The sequence below is a fragment of the Amblyraja radiata genome, chromosome 13 (genome assembly GCF_010909765.2).
Source record: "Amblyraja radiata isolate CabotCenter1 chromosome 13, sAmbRad1.1.pri, whole genome shotgun sequence".
Classification (NCBI taxonomy): domain Eukaryota; kingdom Metazoa; phylum Chordata; class Chondrichthyes; order Rajiformes; family Rajidae; genus Amblyraja; species Amblyraja radiata.
The window spans coordinates 7,942,589-7,963,271 of NC_045968.1; the positions used below are offsets into that span (position 1 = coordinate 7,942,589).

Here is a 20,683-nt window from a genome sequence, read left to right on the forward strand (position 1 = left end):
TGCGTAATGAGTCCAAAGTGGCTCTGAATTGTACTGAGTTTTATTTTATTTAAATAGGCTTTATTCAGAATAAAAAATATGTGTGAATCAAACTCTTCCTACATGTTTAATGTGTGTACATTCTATGGTGTCCTTCTTAGTAGTGTTAGCACCTATCTTTAAATACAAAAGAGAACCTGACCATCAGGGTACTGGCAGCCAGATTTACATGGGTAGGACAGGTTTGTACATGGATTGGAGGGATATGGACCAAAAGCAGGTGGGTGCAACTAGTATAACTGGGACATGTTGGCCGATGTGGGTAAGTAGGGCAGAAGGGTCTGTTTCCACACTCTATGACTCTAAAATACCCATGCTACTCTTAGCCCCCTGAGTTGATATCCCTTCCATTATTTCAGGGGCTTTCCCACCTGACTCAGCCCCTCAATATCCAGGGTCCTCTCCCACATAGCCTTGTCTTTGGTTGCACCAAGCTTCAGTGTGTCCCTCAGTACGTATTCCTGCAGTCTGGAATGGGCCAGTCGGGAATGCCCATTATGGACATCTGGCTGTGCTGGGGGGGTGGAAGATTGCAACCTTCACGTGGTCCGCCCTGTTTCGACTAATGCAATCAACTCGACGTGCACAAACGGAAGATCAAATAGAACAAGTTATCCAACAACTGTAGGCTGTGCACGCCATACGACAGAGAAGAAGCTGTGCTGGGAGACCAACAAATGTTGGGTGGATGAAAGATCATCTTTCACTGGGTTGATGGTCTTCAAGCAGTACCTCATGTCTGTTTCCCAGAGTGTTCCTGGGCTCAGCCCCTAAATCATGGAGTTCTCTGTTATGCAGCTGCTTGGGACGAACCGTGACAAGGATCCTTGCATCTTTCTCGAGCCCCTCTGCAAACTCCATACTTTGCGAGTAGCTGAGTGACCATCTCCCTAAAGCATTGTGCATCAGGAGTCAAATTCCAGTACAGGGTGGACCTGACTGGGAGGCCAACAGTCACTTGTCCCCACCAGCCAAGCGAGGCCTTGATGTTGTTGATGTGTTCTGGTGATGAGGCATTACACCAGACAATTTGGACAGGCTACTCGGGAAAACACACTACAGGATCCATTGAGACCTTGTCGTGCAATGCCCTCGGGATTTTCCATGTTGACTGCATCCTGTTGGACTTGTGGTCAAAGGTGTTGGTCTGGAAGAACTTTTCCACAGATGATAGGTGGTGCGGTTCTATAATGTACTGAGTTGTGTGTGGGGCTGGATACGTTTTGTATCTGGCCTTTTCAGCTTTATACCAGCCATTGCTGTCAGAGCTACTGTGGCCCCATTCATTTGAATAAGGTTGACAATCTTTATTAATAAGTTAAGTGAAGCTATATAATTAGTTTTTATAAATTAACGTTAATGTTTTAAATGAATTAATTTAATGCAAGCAGAGTTTAGACATATTATTGTTTAATAGGGTTTATTAAAATAGTTAAAGGTATTTGAATTGTTTCTGAATGCCACCGTACACCTGCGGTGTTGATAAACAGCGGGAAAGGTCTTTTGTAAGCACAAGGCTTTAGAAGTCCATCAGTATTTTCCAAGTGCCTAGCATGAGGATTTGTAGCTGGAGGGTTGGGTCCAGTTGGAGAGGCGGTGGGTGTTGGTGATGCTACTCGTGGTGGCGATGGTGTTCCCGGTCTCAGCCTCCAGGAGATCGGCCAGGCGGCATGGTCCAGCGGAGGAGCACCGGGCATGCAGGCAGTCTGGCGACTAATTTGAGGAAGGACATCCTTGTGATTGAGGCAGTGCAGCGTAGGTTCACGAGATTGATCCCTGGAATGGTGGGACTGTCATATGAGGAAAGATTAAAAAGACTAGGCTTGTATTCACTGGAGTTTAGAAGGATGAGGGGGAATCTTATAGAAATATATACAATTATAAAAGGACTGGACCAGCTAGATGCAGGAAAAATGTTCTCAATGTTGGGCGAGTCCAGAACCAGGGGCCACGGCCTTAGAATAAAGGGGAGGTCATTTAAGACTGAGGTGAGAAAAAACTTTTTCACCCAGAGAGTTGTGAATTTATGGAATTCCCTGCCACAGAGGGCAGTGGTGGCCAAGTCACTGGATGGATTTAAGAGAGAGTTAGGAAGAGCTCTTGGGGCTAATGGAGACAAGGGATATGGGGAGAAGGCAGGCACGGGTTTTTGATAGGGAACGATCAGCCATGATCACAATAAATGACGGTGCTGGCTCGAAGGGCCGAATGGCCTCCTTCGGCACCTATTTTCTATGTTTCTATGATGCCACTTTGTGTGCCATTCTGCTTCTTCGGAAGTCTTCAGGGACCTAACCACCAGGGAACTGGCAGCCAGAGGCAGGGGCCCTGAAGCCAAACCAAGGATATGGGCTGGATCAGGCATTATTTGTCTCAAGGAAGATACAAGGAGTTGCAGAATCTTGAGCAAAACAATGTACTGGAAGAACTCAGCGGGTCAGGCAGCATCTGTGGCGGGAATGGTCAGACATTCTGAGTCGGGACCCTTCAGTCTTGAAGAAATGTTCTGGACTGAAATGTCGCCTGTCCATTTCCTCCACAGATGCTGCCTGACCCATTGAGTTGCTCCAGCACTTTATGAAGTATTTTAATATATTTTTGGTCATCATTTTGAAGTGCTGCACAATAGTTCTGGAATTTATTTCCCATCCAGTGTAACATTGAAATTTCAACAGGTATCAGCAGCATAATTAATCTTGTGCATTTAAGACTGAGATGACCAAAGAGTGATTTCATGTTTGCATTTGGGAGAGTGTTCACATTTTGGCAAGTTGCATTTTGAAGAGCAGTCTGTCACAAATTGTGCTTTGAGGAGTTAATACCATAATATATCCCACTCAAATAAAAATTTTAATTAAAGAATATTGCTTGAGGGAACTTGGATGACACACTGGGTTCGCATATTATCATTTCATCCTGTGTTTTGGACCTTTGGTTTATAATCTCGATCTTAAGTGTTGGTGAATAATTTGACAATGAATTACCGATTTCATTCAAAAAGATGGTTCTGAAAGCAACTTGCATTTAAATAGCACGTTTAATTGTTTTTAAATGACCCATGGCACTTCACAAATAGATGCAAGGACGAAGATAGCTAGCCAGGAATGAAGAGATTAGGAGGATTCACTGAAAACATTGCCAAGGAAGTAAGTTATGAATAGTTGTTCAAGATAATTAATGGCTCATGCACTGGAGATGATCCAACACAAAGGGGCGAGTGCATAGGAAGTCTGAGACGGAGGGATGGAATATTTAAGAATTGACAGCGCTGGAGAAAATTGCAGACGTCGTCTGGAATAGGTCCAGGATAGCTTTATATGCCCGGATTAGCATTTTCAATAGACAATAGGTGCAGGAGTAGGCCCTTCAAGCCAGCACCGCCAGCACTGTAATCATGGCTCATCATCCACATTCAATACCCTGTTCCTGCCTTCTCACCATATCCCCTAACTCTGCTATCTTTAAGAGCTGTATCTAACTCTCTCTTGAAACCATCCAGAAAATTGGGCTCCACTGCCTTCTGAGGCAGTGAATTCCACAGATTCACAACTTTCTAGGTGAAAATTTTTTTCTCGTCTCTGTTCTAAATGGCCTACCCCTTATTCTTAAACTGTGGCCCCTGGTTCTGGACTCCCCCAACATCAGGAACATGTTTCCTGTCTCTAGCATGTCCAATCCCTTAATAATCTTATGTTTCAATAAGATACCCTCTCATCCTTCTAAATTCCAGAGTATACAAGCCCAGCCGCTCCATTCTATCCACATATGACAGTCCCGCCAACCCGGGAATTAACCTTGTGAATCTACGCTGCACTCCCTCAATAGCAAGAATGTCCTTCCTCAAATTTGGAGACCAAAACTGCACACAATACTCCAGGTGTGGTCTCACTAGGGCCCTGTACAACTGCAGAAGGACCTCTTTGCTCCTATACTCCTCCTCTTGTTTTTATTGGAAATTAGTCAATCAATTGTAAAGGTGATTGAGAGATAGCAGAATATTTATTGTTTCACAATGCAAAATAATTGGTGTATGTTAAAGACAGCTGCGAAGGATTGGGTCCAATCAAAGGGATATGTGAGGACATGAGTGGTTGGGAGTTAAGGCTGGACTTTGATTGAAAATGGGGCGGAAGTAGATAGAATATTGGCTTCAAAATGCAGTTCAGTTTATTGTCACGTGTACCAATTCACTGCAATGTCTTTCGGTCTTGGATGGAGCTGTTCCCAATCCAAGCTGTGATGCATCCCGATAAAATGCTTTCTGTGGTGCATCTGTAGAAGTTGGTAAGAGTTGAAGTGGACATGCCAAACTTCCTAAGCCTTCTAAGGAAGTAGAGGCATTGGAGTGCTTTCTTGGTCGTTGCTTCAATGTGGGTGGTCCAGGAGAGGTTGTTGGTGATATTGACTCCTAGGAATTTGAAGTATTCAATCATCTCTACCTTGGCACTGTCATTGCAAACTGGGATATGTGTACCACTTCTCTTCCTGAAGTCGATCACTATCTCCTTCATCTGCGAATTTGAAAATTGAATTAGATTTGTACATGGCTTGCAGTCGTGGGTGAACAAGGAGTAAAGAAAGAAGCTAAGAATGCATCCAAGCAGAGCCCCCGTGTTGAGGATTATCGTGGAGGATGATTTGTCCCCTATCCTCACTGATTGAGGTCTGTTGGTCAGGAAGTCGAGGATCCAGTTGCAGAGATGAGTGCTGACACCAAGTCCTGCCAGTTTGGTGATAAGCTTGGATCATATAATGGTATTATCTGTTTTATGTGGTCACAAGGGGTGTGAATGAGTTGGCTTCAGATCAAGAGAGTAGATTTTGTGGCAGCAACAGAAAGCTGAATAAGCTGAAGATCCTGCATGGAAGAATTGTTGCAAGTCACTTAACCATTCCTAAAGCCTCTAAATCAGTTAGGAGCCAAGATACTATCAAGTATAGATATTTAGGATATTTAAGATATGATAGATCAATGGTGATTTTTTAAAAAGCTTGTTGGGTTCAATAACTGGCTGGGTATTTTGCAAAAATATTTTGGAGTAAAGGTATCATGATCAGAGGTTAGAAAGGACAGAGGGGGGTTGCGTTTGGCTGTACTTGGGTCATTTATAATAACCAAGAAAGATTTGTGCTTGTATTGGGCCTTCCTTAGGATGGCCTAATGAAACCATTTAGAAATATTATTTCTGATGCAGCGTTAGAGACTTGGCAACTAATATGCACACATCAAACTCCCCAAATGGTCCTGATAATGACAAAACAACGTGTTCCAATGTTGATTGAAGAGTATGTATTGGGTAAGTCAGGTTCCATTTCATAACGATTTGCACCATGCACTGCTGGTAATTTGGCTCTGTGAGAAGAATTGAAAACAATTGACAGATTCAATTGTAATTCCAAGTATTCTGTTTATTTTATTGGGAGTAAGGAAATTCACAATGAAGCACAAGGATATGGGATGAAAGGAAGGATGATGTCCCACTGTGTTTCTCTGGTGTAGCTGCCTACAACTGGGCAAACTGGAAAATGGTTATTGCTCAGCATTGATACTTAGTTTAGTTTAGAGATACAGTATGAAAGCAGGCCCTTCGGCCCACCGAGTCCATGCTGATCAACAGTCACCCAAACACATTAGTTCTATCCGACACACAAGGCACAATTCACAGAAGTCCACTAACCTACAAACCTGTACGTCTTTGGAATGTGGGAGGAAACCGGAGCACCCAGAGAAAACCCACGCAGTCATGAGGAGAATATATAAACTCCATACAGAAAACTACATACAATCTTCATACTGTGACAGCACCTGTAGTCGGGGTTCTGGCATTGTCAGGCAGCAAGTCTGTGCTACTTTTGTTCAAAATAAAAATAAAGTTTCTAGTTAAAATCATCCGTTTGTGGTGGATTGCCAAATGAGAAATGGCGAAATATTGGATTTTTATTCTCTAATACATTTGTGTTTAGGCATTGATGGAAAAAGTACCATACACAAGGTGAGGAGGATTCTTTATCTTAGCAAATTATTATTAGTGCCCTGAATATGCTGTCTGAGAAATGGTGGATATAGATACTGTAAAAAACAATGAACGTTGAGGGTTCTAGGGAAGGAGTAGGGAAGAGGGTTTTATTAGTTGGTTCTTTCGAAAATTGGACGACCCTCACTGGAAGTCTGTTGTGGAATATCATTCTTTTTCACCAGAAAATCTGTATTTGTTGCATAAGGTTCTCTTCCCAGTTAATTAAATTATATTTGTGTTGCCATTGAAAATTGCATGAGTCCAAACTCTGATAATACAATTGTCTGCAATTTAAAGTTAAGATATAAATTAGTCTCAATATAATTATTAGAAATGATTCCATGAATCTAAAAATTATCTAAATTGTACTGTGTTGCCGTCAATGCACTCCGAAGCTTGAATTGTTTCATCAATAGTGGCACAGTGGTGCAGCTAACAGAGTTGTTGCCTCGCAGAGCCAGAGAACCCAGTTTCATCCTGACCTTTGGTGTTGTCCGCATGGAGTTGCACATTCCTCTTGTGATCACACAAAAGGATTTGAGTATAGGACCAGGGAGGTTCTACTGCAGTTGTACAGGGCCTTGGTGAGACCACACCTGGAGTATTGTGTACAGTTTTGGTCTCCTAATCTGAGGAAAGACATTCTTGCCATAGAGGGAGTACAGAGAAGGTTCACCAGACTGATTCTTGGGATGGCAGGACTTTCATATGAAGAAAGACTGGATAGACTTGGCTAGTACTTGCTAGAATTTAGAAGATTGAGGGGGGATCATATAGAAACTTACAAAATTCTTAAGGGGTTGGACAGGCTAGATGCAGGAAGATTGTTCCCGATGTTGGGGAAGTCCAGAACAAGGGGTCACAGTTTAAGGATAAGGGGGAAGTCTTTTAGGCCCGAGATGAGAAAAACATTTTTCACACAGAGAGTGGTGAATCTGTGGAATTCTCTGCCACAGAAGGCAGTTGAGGCCAGTTCATTGGCTCTATTTATGAGGGAGTTAGATGTGGCCTTGTGGCTAAAGGGATCAGGGGGTATGGAGAGAAGGCTGGTACTGAGTTGGATGATCAGCCATGATCATATTGAATGGCGGTGCAGGCTCAAAGGGTCGAATGGCCTACTCCTGCACCTGTTTTCTATGTTTCTATGTGGGTTTCTTCCAGGTGCTCTGGTTTCCTCCCACATCCCAAAGATGTGCGGGTTTGCAAGTTAATTGGCCTCTGTAACTTGCCCCTAGTGTTGAGGGAGTGCGTGAGAAAATGCTACAACATAGTGAATATTGTGGGATAACATGGTGAATGGGATAAGATAGTGAAAACAATGTGAACTGGTGATCAATGGTGTTGGCTCCGTGGGCCAAAGGGCCTATTTCCATGTGTAGGAAAGAACTGCAGATGCTGGTTTAAATCGAAGGTAGACACAAAATGCTGGAGTAACTCAGCGGGACAGGCAGCATCTCTGGAGAGAAGGAATGGGTGACGATCCGTGCCGAAACCCTTCTTCAGGCCTATTTCCATGCTGTATATCTTTTTTTTTTAATTATATGGGATTAATAGTGTGAATACACGTTCTTGTTCAATATCAAGGATATAAATATGAATGATGGCTGTCGATGGTTTACAATTACATTCGTGAGTGCAGGATTTGTGCCTGGGGTCTAGATTCCTTTCAATTAAACCACTGATGTGCCTTTTGTCTTCTATTTGATGGACACTAGAATTTTTCCACATCAGTGAGCTCCTTTCACAACCCACCAAAAGGTCACGCCCGCCTTCGAAACGGCTCTGTCTCCCTGCATGACTACGGTATAATTGGCTGATTGTGTTCGTGGTGGTTGAGTCACCCCTTCCCCCGCCCCCGTCGCCGTCCCAGATAGATGCTGGCTCCCTGAAGGGGGAACGTTGCGATCCACTCCACTCCTCACAGGCGGAGGCAGAGCCATTACGCAGGTTGCAGCTGCAGAAGAAGCATCCATTTTTGTCTGCTGCCGGCTCCGTGCCTTGCAGGGATTGGCGTTCATCCTCCCAGGTGCTCCCAAGTCTGAATCGCCTACGACAGCTGTTAATTCTTTCAGTCAGTTGCGACAGCTCTTCATACCATGCGCTGAGATGGTACACCAGGAGAACTGTGCTTATCAGGTAAAGATGTCGTGATGCAGAGAGAGGTGCACATGAAGACTGCCTAGCTTGCTTTCTGCCCCACAGCAGGTTGCTGCGTTGTGTTTTCTGCTTGTTCGTAATAATTTTAAGTGATGGGTTGGGGTGTGGGGGGAGGTGGGGGGGGGAAGAGAAAAGCAATGGTTCAATGTTTTTGAAATTGGTGTTTTGAATTAGAATTTAAAGGATGAGTATAAAGCTTACACCACCGTGCATTTTACTGCAGAATTTATTGTGCGTGCATGAAGGAGGGGAGGGGGAGAGATGGAAGAATCAATTTCAGAGCCGGAGGGAAGTGAAATCCATCAGATTTAGTCATTGTTCCAGATCAATATTTGCAGTATCACAAAACATTAATTGAGACTGTTTAGTTTCGTAATTACAAAAACGCATTTTCGACAAATTGCCCCATTAAAGTTTTATCCTGGTTGTTCTATTCCTGTAACTAATGAGTTCATATCCTTAATGAATTTGGGCAATGGCAGATATTGCATAAACCAGCATTTCCTTGTAATTTTAAAGTTGTTGTCTCTTGTAAAATGATCTGGGTATATTGATTATAATTAGGGATAGTCCCACTTAAAAAATGTATTGATTAGTGTGGGTGTCAGGGGTTATGGGGAGAAAGCAGGAGAATGGGGGTTGAGAGGGTAAGGTCGATTAGCCAAGTTTGAAAGGCGGAGTACATCTGATGGGCCGAATGGCATGATTTTGCCTCTATCACTAATGAACGTATGAAAATGAGTATTTCCTAATAATCACTAAATTAAGTTTTGATGAACACAAATTTGGATAGCTTTTGTTGATGCAATGACAATGTTAATTGCAACTACAAAAGTTATCAATAACCAAACATTTTCAGAGATAATTACAGCTAACTAGATACATAGACGTAAGTGCCCTAAAAGCAAATGGTTTGTTCAATAGTTGGAATACTCTGGAGGCTGGTAAGTGATATGTCTGGGCAGCAGCAGATATTTACAGTAAATTGGGGCCATTATCAATGATTAATTTTTAAAGTACAATGTGAAGCTTCAAAATTGTACCTGACGAGGAAAAACTAAATAAACTTCCATTTCCCTCAAGGGTAGCTGGGGCATTTTTTTGCAAAATCATATCATCTGATCTAAGAATACATTCATTGTAACAAATGCGCAGGGTGTTTGAAGAAAATAGATGGCACAAGATGTGTCATTCAAAGCAGTGAGATACTGAAGACCCACCATGTTCTGACTTGATTACAGATCTTGAAGGGAAATATTCAATTATCCTTGGCCTTGTAGGGATAGAGGTACTGAGGGGAATGCAGCATCAGTGATAGGAACACTCAAGAAGCATTGAGGCAACTAGAGGCCGATTGTCTTGAAATCGGCCATCGCAGAGGAAATCAAAATTAATTTAAAAAAATTCATAGTAGTTAATGGTACAAGAGTCGAGTAAAGAGTCAGGAATTTGGGCCAATCTTTGTTGATAAATGTCTTTGGAAGCCTGCGGCCTATGGGATAGAAAATGTGTGCCCTTTACAAATGAGGTGTGCTGCCTGCCAAAAGGTGTCCACATCTGAAATGGCCATCCGGACTCGACACAAGTTGATGATTTTCCGTGTTATACAAGTCAACCAGTGATTTTTCAGCAACTGATAGTCCGGCAGCTCCTTTAATCCCGACAAAATTACGAGAGCGCATTTGAAATACCCCCCCTGGAAGTCCCACCGAAAATGTGGCACCTAGGCTGGGTGAGGCGGCTGATCTCAACCTCATCGGGACCTCCACGCCGATTGGCGGGTTGAATTTGCTCCCTGCAGCCGAGGCTTTGGAACTCCGGCCTGGCTGGAGCGGACAGATCCGTTCCCTTCGCCGACTTCCGCTGCTGACTTTGCGAGCCGGTATCTCGCCCCCCCCTCCATCCCCAAGGCTGTGACATCCATCGATCCAGCAAAACAGATAATACGGCAAGGCTCTGGAACCAAGGGTGCTGGAAAATCAGTGGTGGACCTGCATTGGCAATAAATCAATTTTTGGATCTCTCATTTCAAAAATCAATTTTCCCTGAAAAATAATTTGATTTTGCTCGGAATTTATTGCTTAACTCAATCACCAATTACTTTTACCTGCAAATTAATTGCCAGGATTCCTGCATTACAAATCATGCTATATCTCAGAAGTGCTTCATTAATTGAAAAGTACTTTAGGTGTTAAACTTGGGAGTGGCACTATATAAATACACATTTTTATGTCCGCAATCATTTCTCTCAGTTTTGGACAAGGATATGGGATGTCTAAATGCATCCTCTGAACATATTATTTAAAAATAGATACCTCCTCCACAACTTCAAGCATCTGTACATCCATGTGCCATTAATATTTACAACCTACATTTGCATTTAGAGTCATAGTCATAGAGTGATACAGTGTGGAAACAGGTCCTTTGGCCCACACCGGCCAACAATGTCCCAGCTACACTAGTCCCACTTGCCTGCGCTTGGTCCATAACCCTCCAAACCTATCCTATCCATGTACCTGTCTAACTGTTTCTTAAATGATAGGATAGTCCCAGCCTCAACTACCTCCTCTGGCAGCTTGTTCCATACATCCACTGTGACAAAGTTACCCCTCGGATTCCTATTAAATCTTTTCCCCTTCTCCTTGAACCTATGTCCTCTGGTCCTCGATTCCCTTACTCTGGGTAAAAGACTCTGCATCTACCCGATCTATTCCTCTCATGATTTTGTACTTCTCTATAAGAACCCGCCTCATTCTCCTACGCTCCATGGAATAGAGCTCCTGCCTACTCAACCTCTCCCTATAGCTCACACCCTCTAGTTCTGGCAACATCCTCGTAAATCTTTTCTGAACCCTTTCAAGATTGACAATATCTTTCCTATAACATGGTGCCCAGAACTGAACACAATATTCTCACCAACATCTTATACAACTGCAACATGACCTCCCACTTTCTATACCGACTGATGAAGGCCAAAGTGCCAAAAGCCTTTTTGTCCACCTTATCAACCTGCGACTCAACCTTCAAGGAACCATGCACCTGTACTCCTAGATTCCTCTGTTCTACAACACTACCCAGAGGCCGACCATTTATACTGTGTAGGTCCTGCCCTTGTTCGACGCCCCAAAATTCAACACCTCACACCTCTCTGTATTAAATTCCATCAACCATTCCTCCGCCCACCGGACCAATCGATCCTGATCCTGCTGCAATCGTTCACAACCATCTTCACTATCTACAAAACCACTAACTTTTGTATAATCAGCAAACTTGCTAGTCTTGCCCTGTAAACCTGTTAATCTCGCCCTATATTTGAAATGTGCAATTTGCATTTTTACCAAAAACAACTTCCAAATTCAAATTTATTTCATTGCTCTTGTGATAATGCTTTTAACAGAGATTGCAGAGTAATTTAGCACAATGCAGCATCCAAAATGTTAACTGAGGGAGGGCCTTGTGTGACAGGTGCATAACCAGCCCTCAGTCTTAATGACAGTGAAGAAAGCGAATGGTATGTTAGCATTCATAGCAAACGATTTGAGTATAGGAGCAGGGAGGTTCTACTGCAGTTGTACAGGGTCTTGGTGAGACCACACCTGGAGTATTGCATACAGTTTTGGTCTCCTAATCTGAGGAAAGACATTCTTGCCATAGAGGGAGTACAGAGAAGGTTCACCAGACTGATTCCTGGGATGTCAGGACTTTCATATGAAGAAAGACTGGATAGACTTGGCTTGTACTCGCTAGAATTTAGAAGATTGAGGGGGGACCTTGTAGAAACTTACAAAAATTTTAAGGGGTTGGACAGGCTAGATGCAGGAAGATTGTTCCCGATGTTGGGGAAGTCCAGAACAAGGGGTCACAGTTTAAGGATAAGGGGGAAATCTTTTAGGACCGAGATGAGAAAATCATTTTTCACAGAGAATGGTGAATCTCTGGAATTCTCTGCCACAGAAGGTAGTTGAGGCCAGTTCATTGGCTATATTTAAGAGGGAGTTAGATGTGGCCCTTGTGGCTAAAAGGATCAGGGGGTATGGAGAGAAGGCAGGTACAGGATACTGAGTTGGATGATCAGCCATGATAATATTGAATGGCGGTGCAGGCTCGAAGGGCCAAATGGCCTACTCCTGCACCTATTTTCTATGTTTCTATGTTTCCACCTCCATCTAACAAAAAATACCACCTTTGGCCGCAAGCTTGTGAGAACACTAATTGATTTAAGTTTTTTTCCAAGTCATGCAGCTTCTTGATCTGTTGCTGGTTCTCCTTTTAGAGTTGGAAAAATTTCCAGAATTCCCTGCTCTCTGCCCCCAATTAACCCAAAGGTTGAAAAAAGCAACCCAATGCCATCTTCTCGGCAACAAATGCCTGTAGTACCCACATCATGAGCATAGGATGTGCCATGATGTGGGCACCACATTAAAAATATCCTGAGAGCGTAGGAAAGAACTGCAGATGCTGGTTTATACTAAAGATACACACAAAGAGTTGGAATAACTCAGTGGGTCGAGCAGCATCTCTGGAGAAAAAGGGTGGGTGATGTATCAGACCTGAAGAAGGGTCGCGACCCAAAACGTTGCCAGAGATGCTGCCTGGCCCACTGAGTTATTCCAGCAATTTGAGCCAGATAAAACCTGAGCCTCTGTTTTAGGGAAGAGTATATTTCTTTAATTAAAAGCTAAAACCATAGGTCTATTACAGGACCAACAGCGGCATTTTAACTAATAGTACCAATTGAAAGTGGTGAGTGCAAGTGCACGTTTTTTGCTTTGCCCAATTAGTGGTGGATTGTACAACGTGAGAAAGGATGACTATTCACTTGACACACAAAGGGGGCATTGTGTGCAGAAAATGCCGAGTGTGGATGCATTGGAATGCGGACATTTTTCCTGCCCCCTGAATTGTTTAATTGTATTGTTGGTCATAAGAACATTTTTGTACAGGCTGGGGCTGTTTTGCAATGTAACAATGAGAAGATGAACAATCAATGTTGTATTAACACGAGATGAATTTTAATGCATACAGTTTCATTTCATTATGTAGTGTCTGCTATTTATCCAAACTGAAAAATGTTGAATATTTTCAACAAATGAAACCATTTTGATTTTAAAAAAAACATACACCAGGGATTTAAACAACATTACAGCAGGGGACATTGTTCACATTGCATATTGGCTCTTATTAGTTGAGGTTTAGTTTAATTTAAAGATGCTACGTTGAAACAGGCCCTTCGCCCCCATTGGGTCCTCACTGACTCCATCACTCATTCTCACGAGTTCCACATTTTCGTCCATTCGCCACACATGAGGGGGAGTCTACGGAGGCCAATTAACTTGTAAAGCCACATGTCTTTCGGAGGAAACCACAGCACCCGGAAGAAATCTCGCAAGAACACGCAGACTCCACACAGACAGCACCCGATGCCAGGATTGAACCTGGGTCTCTGGCACTATGAGGCAGCAGCTCTACCAGTTGGGCCACTTTGCTTCAGGAATTAGTGAGAAGATTGACCTGAATCTGACGCGAGGTGCACCAACAGCCAACCTGGCTGTTTAGGGAAATAATGGATTGAGTTACAGTTCCTGTGTATCAGGAAGGGAATTCCCATTTGAGTTTGGTGCATGCTCCTGCAATCAGTGAGATGAACTGGACCTTGGCCCTGAAGGGATGACTGCTTCCCTATTTATGGCTACAATATTTTCCATTCAAGCTCCCTACAACTGTCTGGGGTTATTAGAGAAGGCAGGGGAATGGGGTTAGGAGAGAAAGATAGATCAGCCATGATTGAATGGCATAGTAGACTTGATGTGCCAAATGGCTTAATTATGTTCCTATCACTGATGATAGTAGTTGAGGCCAGTTCATTGGCTATATTTAAGAGGGAGTTAGATGTGGCCCTTGTGGCTAAAGGGATCAGGGGGTATGGAGAGAAGGCAGGTACAGGATACTGAGTTGGATGATCAGCCATGATCATATTGAATGGCGGTGCAGGCTCGAAGGGCCGAATGGCCTACTCATGCACCTATTTTCTATGTTTCTATGAACTTGCAATGGGAAGGAATCAATAACATCTGTATAGTGAAGCTCTATTCTGTCACAAAATGGTGCTCTGTCTTGATCTTGCACCAGGATATATTTCATGTTCAAGTTCAAGTGAGTTTATTGTCATGTGTCCCTGTATAGGACAATGAAATTCTTGCTTTGCTTCAGCACACAGAACATAGTAGGCATTTACTACAAAACAGATAAGTGTGTCCATATACCATGATATAAATATATACACAGATGAATAAATAAACTGATAAAGTGCAAATAACAGAAAATGGGTTATTAATAATCAGAGTTTTGTCCGAGCCAGGTTTAATAGCCTGATGGCTGAGGGGAAGTAGCTATTCCTGAACCTGGTTGTTGCAGTCTTCAGGCTCCTGTACCTTCTACCTGAAGGTAGCAGGGAGATGAGTGTGTGGCCAGGATGGTGTGGGTCTTTGATGATACTGCCAGCCTTTTTGAGGCAGCGACTGCGATAAATCCCCTCGATGGAAGGAAGGTCAGAGCCGATTATGGACTGGGCAGTGTTTACTACTTTTTGTAGTCTTTTCCTCTCCAGGGCGCTCAAGTTGCCGAACCAAGCCACGATGCAACCGGTCAGCATGCTCTCTACTGTGCACCTGTAGAAATTACACAAGGGCTATCCTGGGCAGTTGCAATGAATAAATTGCCATTTCACAGTAAAGCTGACTCCAAACATAGGTTTGTTTGCAATAAATAAGATCTACCTAAAGTACCTAATTATTGATGGAAGTATTTAATATATACTTGATGTAAGGGGTGGGTTTTGATTATCAGTCTCTGATTTAATAGCCACGTACTTTGACTGTGGCATCATTAATCCTTGGTTGGGTGGTGACACCAATGAGTAGCTGTGATTTGAATATCCTGCAGTGGAATGTTTTTGGTCATTACTCATATAACCATCAGATGCGCTCATGAGTCAAAGTCAAATTTATTCCTCACATGCACCCGGAGGTGCAGTGAAATGAATTTACCATTAGCGTTACCGTTAATGGCATTTTGCTGTCTCCTGAATTTTTAAGTGTAAAGGATTGGCTTGAATCTCTCATCAGCTTTTTAATAATTTAACATAATAACAGAATCTTTTCCTTTGGCGTGAAACAAAAATGGCAAGTTGTTTGCTCCAGGTTTTAACGATCCATCAATTTCAATCATTGGTAAATGCTCTGGCTGGGTGCATATAATAATTTCGACAAACAAAAACTTTGAAGATTTGACCTTGCTTGGATATTTTTAAAGCCAAATGCAAGTGAACTAAAATGCCTATTTTCCACAATTGTCAAGGAAACGAGACCATGCAGCAAAGTATGGCAAATTATTTAAGCTCTCTCAATTGCACTGGCACGATGATACGTGGAGCATTTCAAAAGTTTATGAAGTACTGATTCTTTATTAAACTGATTTATGAGTCTAGTTTATTGTCACATGTTCCGAGGTACAGTGACAAGCTTTTGTTGCGTGCTAACCAATCAACGGAAAGACAATACATGATTACAATCGAGTCATCCATAGTGTACAGATTCATAATAAAGGGAATAACATGAATAACACTTAGTGCAAAATAAAGTGCAGTAAATTCCAATCAAAGATAGTCTGAGGGTCTCCAATCAGGTATAAAATAGTTCAGGACTGCTCTCTAGTTGTTGGTAGAATGGTTCACTTGCCTGGTAGCAGCCAAGCAGAAACTGTCCCTGAATCTAGAAGTGTGCGTTTTCACACTTCTATGCCTTTTGTCCAATAGGGGAGGGGAGAAATGTCCGGGGTGTGACTTGTCCTTGGTTATGCTGGTGGCCTTGCCGAGGCAGCCTGACGTGTAAATGGACTCAGTGGAAGGGAGGTTGGTTTGTGTGATGGTCCCTTTGTTTCATGAAGGGTGTTAGCACTATCTCTCGATAGTACCCGTATGTTGCAAATCAATTTTCTATCTGACAGAAGACAGGACATTCTAATTCTGAGCCCTATCATCTATTTGGATCCATTCTGATCACACATGCCAACATTGTCATGGCTAAATATAGTGCACATTATTACTTGAATAGATTTTTCACAATTTATTTTCTTTCAGCGCCATTTTGCACATTGCTGTTCTTCATGGATGTTTCATTTTATTGATAAAGGTTTATGATGTTAACATTTGAGGTCCCCTGGTCTACAATATTCTTCTCAAACATGAAATATTGTAGCTCCTTCCTCTTCCTCTTGTGTTCATCAATAATCCATTGCATATAAAGTGCTGTTCATTATCTGATCTGTGTTTATAAACCATTTTATGTTACGAACTACAGATAGATGAAATCAATTTTGTACTAAGAGGTTATAGACATGAGTGTAGAAGAGTTGCTATTGTAGGTCTTTTCTCCAAATAAATGCCTTAGCACAATAAGCTTTGTAGTATAGTGGTACATGTGTATCTTTTTAAAATGTGTGTTCGACCTGATAAATTGCATTGGGCTCTCCTGTTAGCTGCTTGTTCCCTGCAACATACAGGATATTTTGTAGATAGGTCTATCCCTCTCACTTCCTGAATAGTACCTCAAAAATAAAATGTCAGCATTGGTGATGAGTTTGGGATGTTGTCTATCGAGATTGTAGCTGAACAGTAGTCATGTGTGTGGTAATAGTGAACAGGGCTCGACAAAATGTGTAGGAAGCAACTGCAGATGCTGGTTTACACCAAAGATAGACACAAAATGCTGGAGTAACTCAGCGAGTCAGGCAGCACCTCTGGAGAAAATGAACAGGTGACGTTTCGAGTCGAGACCCTTAACGTCAGGTATTCCTTTTCAACAGAGATGCTGCCTGACCCACTGAGTTACTCCCAACATTTTGTGTCTTATCTTCAGTGAACAGGGCTCCCCAGTTAAAGCTGTATCGATGAAGGGAGGTCACTCTGATATGGCAGCAAGGTCAAAGAAATCCAAGGCGTTCTGCATGTGGAACAACTGGAAACAACAGCACACAACAAAAGATTTCCCCTCCAGCTGTCTCCTCCCACCCTCCCATCCGCCCGCCCTCGGGCTCCTCCTCCTCCTCCCTTTGTCCTTCTTTCTTTCCCCACCCCCTATCAGTCTGAAGAAGGGTTTCGGCCCGAAACGTCGCCTATTTCCTTCGCTCCATAGATGCTGCTGCACCCGCTGAGTTTCCCCAGCAATTTTGTGTACCAAAAGAATTTCACTGTTCCTCAGTACACATGACAATAAACTGACCTGAACAATATCAAGCGTTAAGGCCTAGTCCCATGATGCGAGTTTACCCAAGAGCTCACCCGAGTTTTAAAAAAAAATCAAGCTCGTGGTACTTCATCACGAGTGTTTTTTTACTGTTGGAAATTTTTCACACTGTTGAGAAAGCTTCACGAGGTTTTCGCATTTCCCGAGTACCTGCCGTTAGCATAAAGAGCCGCTACGAGACATCCACGAGCTCCAACGTACCCGCTACGTACATTCTACGTACTTACCACGAGTTTGATTTTTTAAAACACGGGAGAGCTCTTGGGTAAACTCGCATTGTGGGACAGGGCCTTTAGGGATATGGTTGAGGCTCTGGCTGAGGGGATAGTGCAGAGTAGAACATAAAAAGTGGCCATACACAAGATTATTGATGCTGGTGGTGGGGTCTGAGGCAAATGAGACATTGCTGAATTAGTGAAGACCATCAGCTACAGATAAGGTCCCTCACAACAACATTATAGTTATTAGTGAATACTCCATCAGCTTGAAAACGGCCCAAAAGGTCCAAGTATTATCTATCATTGATCACAATGTAAGAAATAGCTTTAAGCATGGATATGGTATGAAGTCTGTCAAAGTCTTTGCAAAGATGAAATTTGAATTTATTTTTTGTAATACTCACTGAATGTGAATGTGTAACCATATAACAAACAATTTACAGCACGGAAACAGGCCATCTCGACCCTTCTAGTCCGTGCCGTAAGGTGTGATAATTCTGGTGAGCTTAAATTCACAAGTTCTGCATGCAGAATTAGGCCATTCGGCCCATCAAGTCTACTCTGCCATTCAATCATGGCTGATCTATCTTTCTCTCTCAGCCCCGTTCTCCTGCCTACCTCCCATGACCCCTGACACCCGTACTAATCATGCAAGACAAACAACATCAGCACAATGCTGTAGAATAATAGTTTCCTTTTTTTTGCAGAATTCCCTAGACTTGAACACTTTTTGCTGGCTTCAAAAACACTGTTAAAAAGGCATTTGTTAAATAAAGTTCAATTTATTACCAATAGTTGTAAGTGGAAATAGTCCTGAGGTTTGCTCATGTCCCCCTAATCCAGCACAGCTCATTGAATTGGAAGTGATTTCACCTTTGTTTGAAGTCAGATTTCATTATACGGAGCCAATCCCGTGCTCCTTGGGGAGAGAGGGACCTGTCTTCAACCAGTTGGCTTAAAATGTCTTCTGACAGGATGGTGACTCTTACCAGCGGTGATTCCATTAGGTGACACCATTCCCTCAGCTGCGCCTTGCGGCCTCTGTGATTTAAATTGCACGTCCTGACACGTACAGGCCCATAATAATTGACTGATAAAGACGTGCTACATGGAAGATTAATGGCAAACAAGTATCGTACATTAGACAGGAATGTTGATGCAGCTCCTTCGATTTCTGCTATGCCCTTAGAATTATAATTTTCCTTTTAACAAGTACATTCTAGCTAAACAAATGGCTGTTTTCTCCAGAGCAACTAAGATGATTTCTGAGCTCTCTACATTATTTTAATTGGATGACCTATATACAAGTATTGCTATGGTCAAAATCTCCCATGTGATGCTATTTCTCAATTTCCATCCATCTTGGTATTAATGGAACTGAAAGAAGATTTAACGTATTCAGGAAAATCTACTTCTACACGGTAATGTGCGGCTACTTTTTGCATTATTGTGTAAATAACAGGCTGTAATGGACCTGTCTAATTTGTTGTCACGTGTACTGAGGTACAGTGAACAGCTTTTGTTCTGTGCTAACCAGTCAGCGGAAAAACAATACATGCTTACAATCGAGCCATCCACAGTGTACAGATATATGGTAAGGGGAATAACGTTTAGTGCAAGATAAAGTCCAATTAAAGATAGTTTTTTAATAAAATGGCCTGATTTTAGAATATGCAAAGTTAATAGCATACTCCTCCCGGAGTCCACTCCACCATTCAATAAGCCTGATCATCCACCTCAATGGTCTCTTCTTGTCTTTCATAGAAACATAGAAATAGAAAATAGGTGCAAATAGGTGAAAATAGAAAGTAGGCCATTCGGCCCTTCCAGCCTGCACCGCCATTTAATATGATCATGGCATATGATATGATCTTTCCCCCTATATCTTTTGATCCTGTTAGTATTGCTAAACATTTGCTGTATCAGGTATTTTGAGGACAGAATAAAGTCCTATGTGAAATTTATGATAATTAAGAAATTTTGATTGAATATAATTAAGGACAGTGCAGTGATGCAGCTAGTAGAGTTGTGCCTCACAGCGCTAGTGACCTGAGTTTGATCCTGACCTCGGCTGCTGTCTGTGTGGAGTTTGAACGTTCTCCCTGTGACCGTGTGGGCTTCCTCTGGGTGTGCAGGTTTGTCGGTTTATGGGCGTCTATATATTGTCCCCTGTGTGTAGGGAATGGATGAGAAAGTGGGATAAACATACAATAAGTGTGAACGGATGTCGATGTTTGATGTTGACTCAGTGAGCGGGAGGGCCTATTACCAAGCTGTATCTCTGAATTGAACTAAACTAAATGGGCTGATTTTGTCAGTTCTTAAGTGACAGGAGCCCAATTAGGCCACTCGGCCCATCAGGACCAATCAATCATGGCTGATCTATCTATCCTTCCTAATCCCATTCTCCAGCCTCCTCCCCATAAACCCTGACACCCATACAAATCAAGAATCTATCAAAATATTGACAGCCCATTCACAGGTTCACCACCCTCTGACTAAAGAAATGTCTCTTCATCGCCTTCCTAAAGGAACATCCTTTAATTCTGAGGTTGTGCCCTAGACTCTCACACAAGTGGAAACATCCTCTCCACATCCACTCTATCCAGGCTTTCACTGCTCGTAAGTGTCGTTTCCCCCCCCCCCCCCCCCCCCCCCCCCCCCCTCATTCTAAACTCCAGTGAGTACAGGCCCAGTGCCGTCAAACACTCATCAGATAGTAACCTACTCGTTCCTGGGATCATTCTTGTAAACCTCCTCTGGACCCTCTCCAGTGCCAGCACATCCTTCCTCAGATACGGTGCCTAAAATTGCTCTCAATACTCCAAATGCAGCCCGACCAGCACCTTATAGAGCCTCAGCATTACATACCTGTTTTTGTATTCTAGTCCTCTTGAAATAAATGCTTGCGTTGCGTTTGCCTTCCTTACTACCGATTCGACTTGCAAAT

At 42.7% G+C, this 20,683-nt stretch overlaps 1 protein-coding gene across 9 annotated transcripts in view; it reads left to right on the top strand.

Annotated features, from left to right (window-relative positions):
• LOC116979586 (schwannomin-interacting protein 1) overlaps window positions 1–20,683 on the top strand; it is a 589,644-nt gene that overhangs the window by 497,872 nt on the left and 71,089 nt on the right. Inside the window, exon 1 of one of the 9 annotated variants that reach the window (XM_033031168.1) lies at window positions 7,917–8,192. The exons of the other annotated variants lie outside the window; for them this stretch is intronic. Within the exon in view, the coding sequence (XP_032887059.1) occupies window positions 8,163–8,192 (30 nt within the window). The 5' untranslated portion in view covers window positions 7,917–8,162. Of the gene's footprint in view, window positions 1–7,916; window positions 8,193–20,683 lie in introns of those variants that run through there. 9 annotated transcript variants of the gene reach the window in all.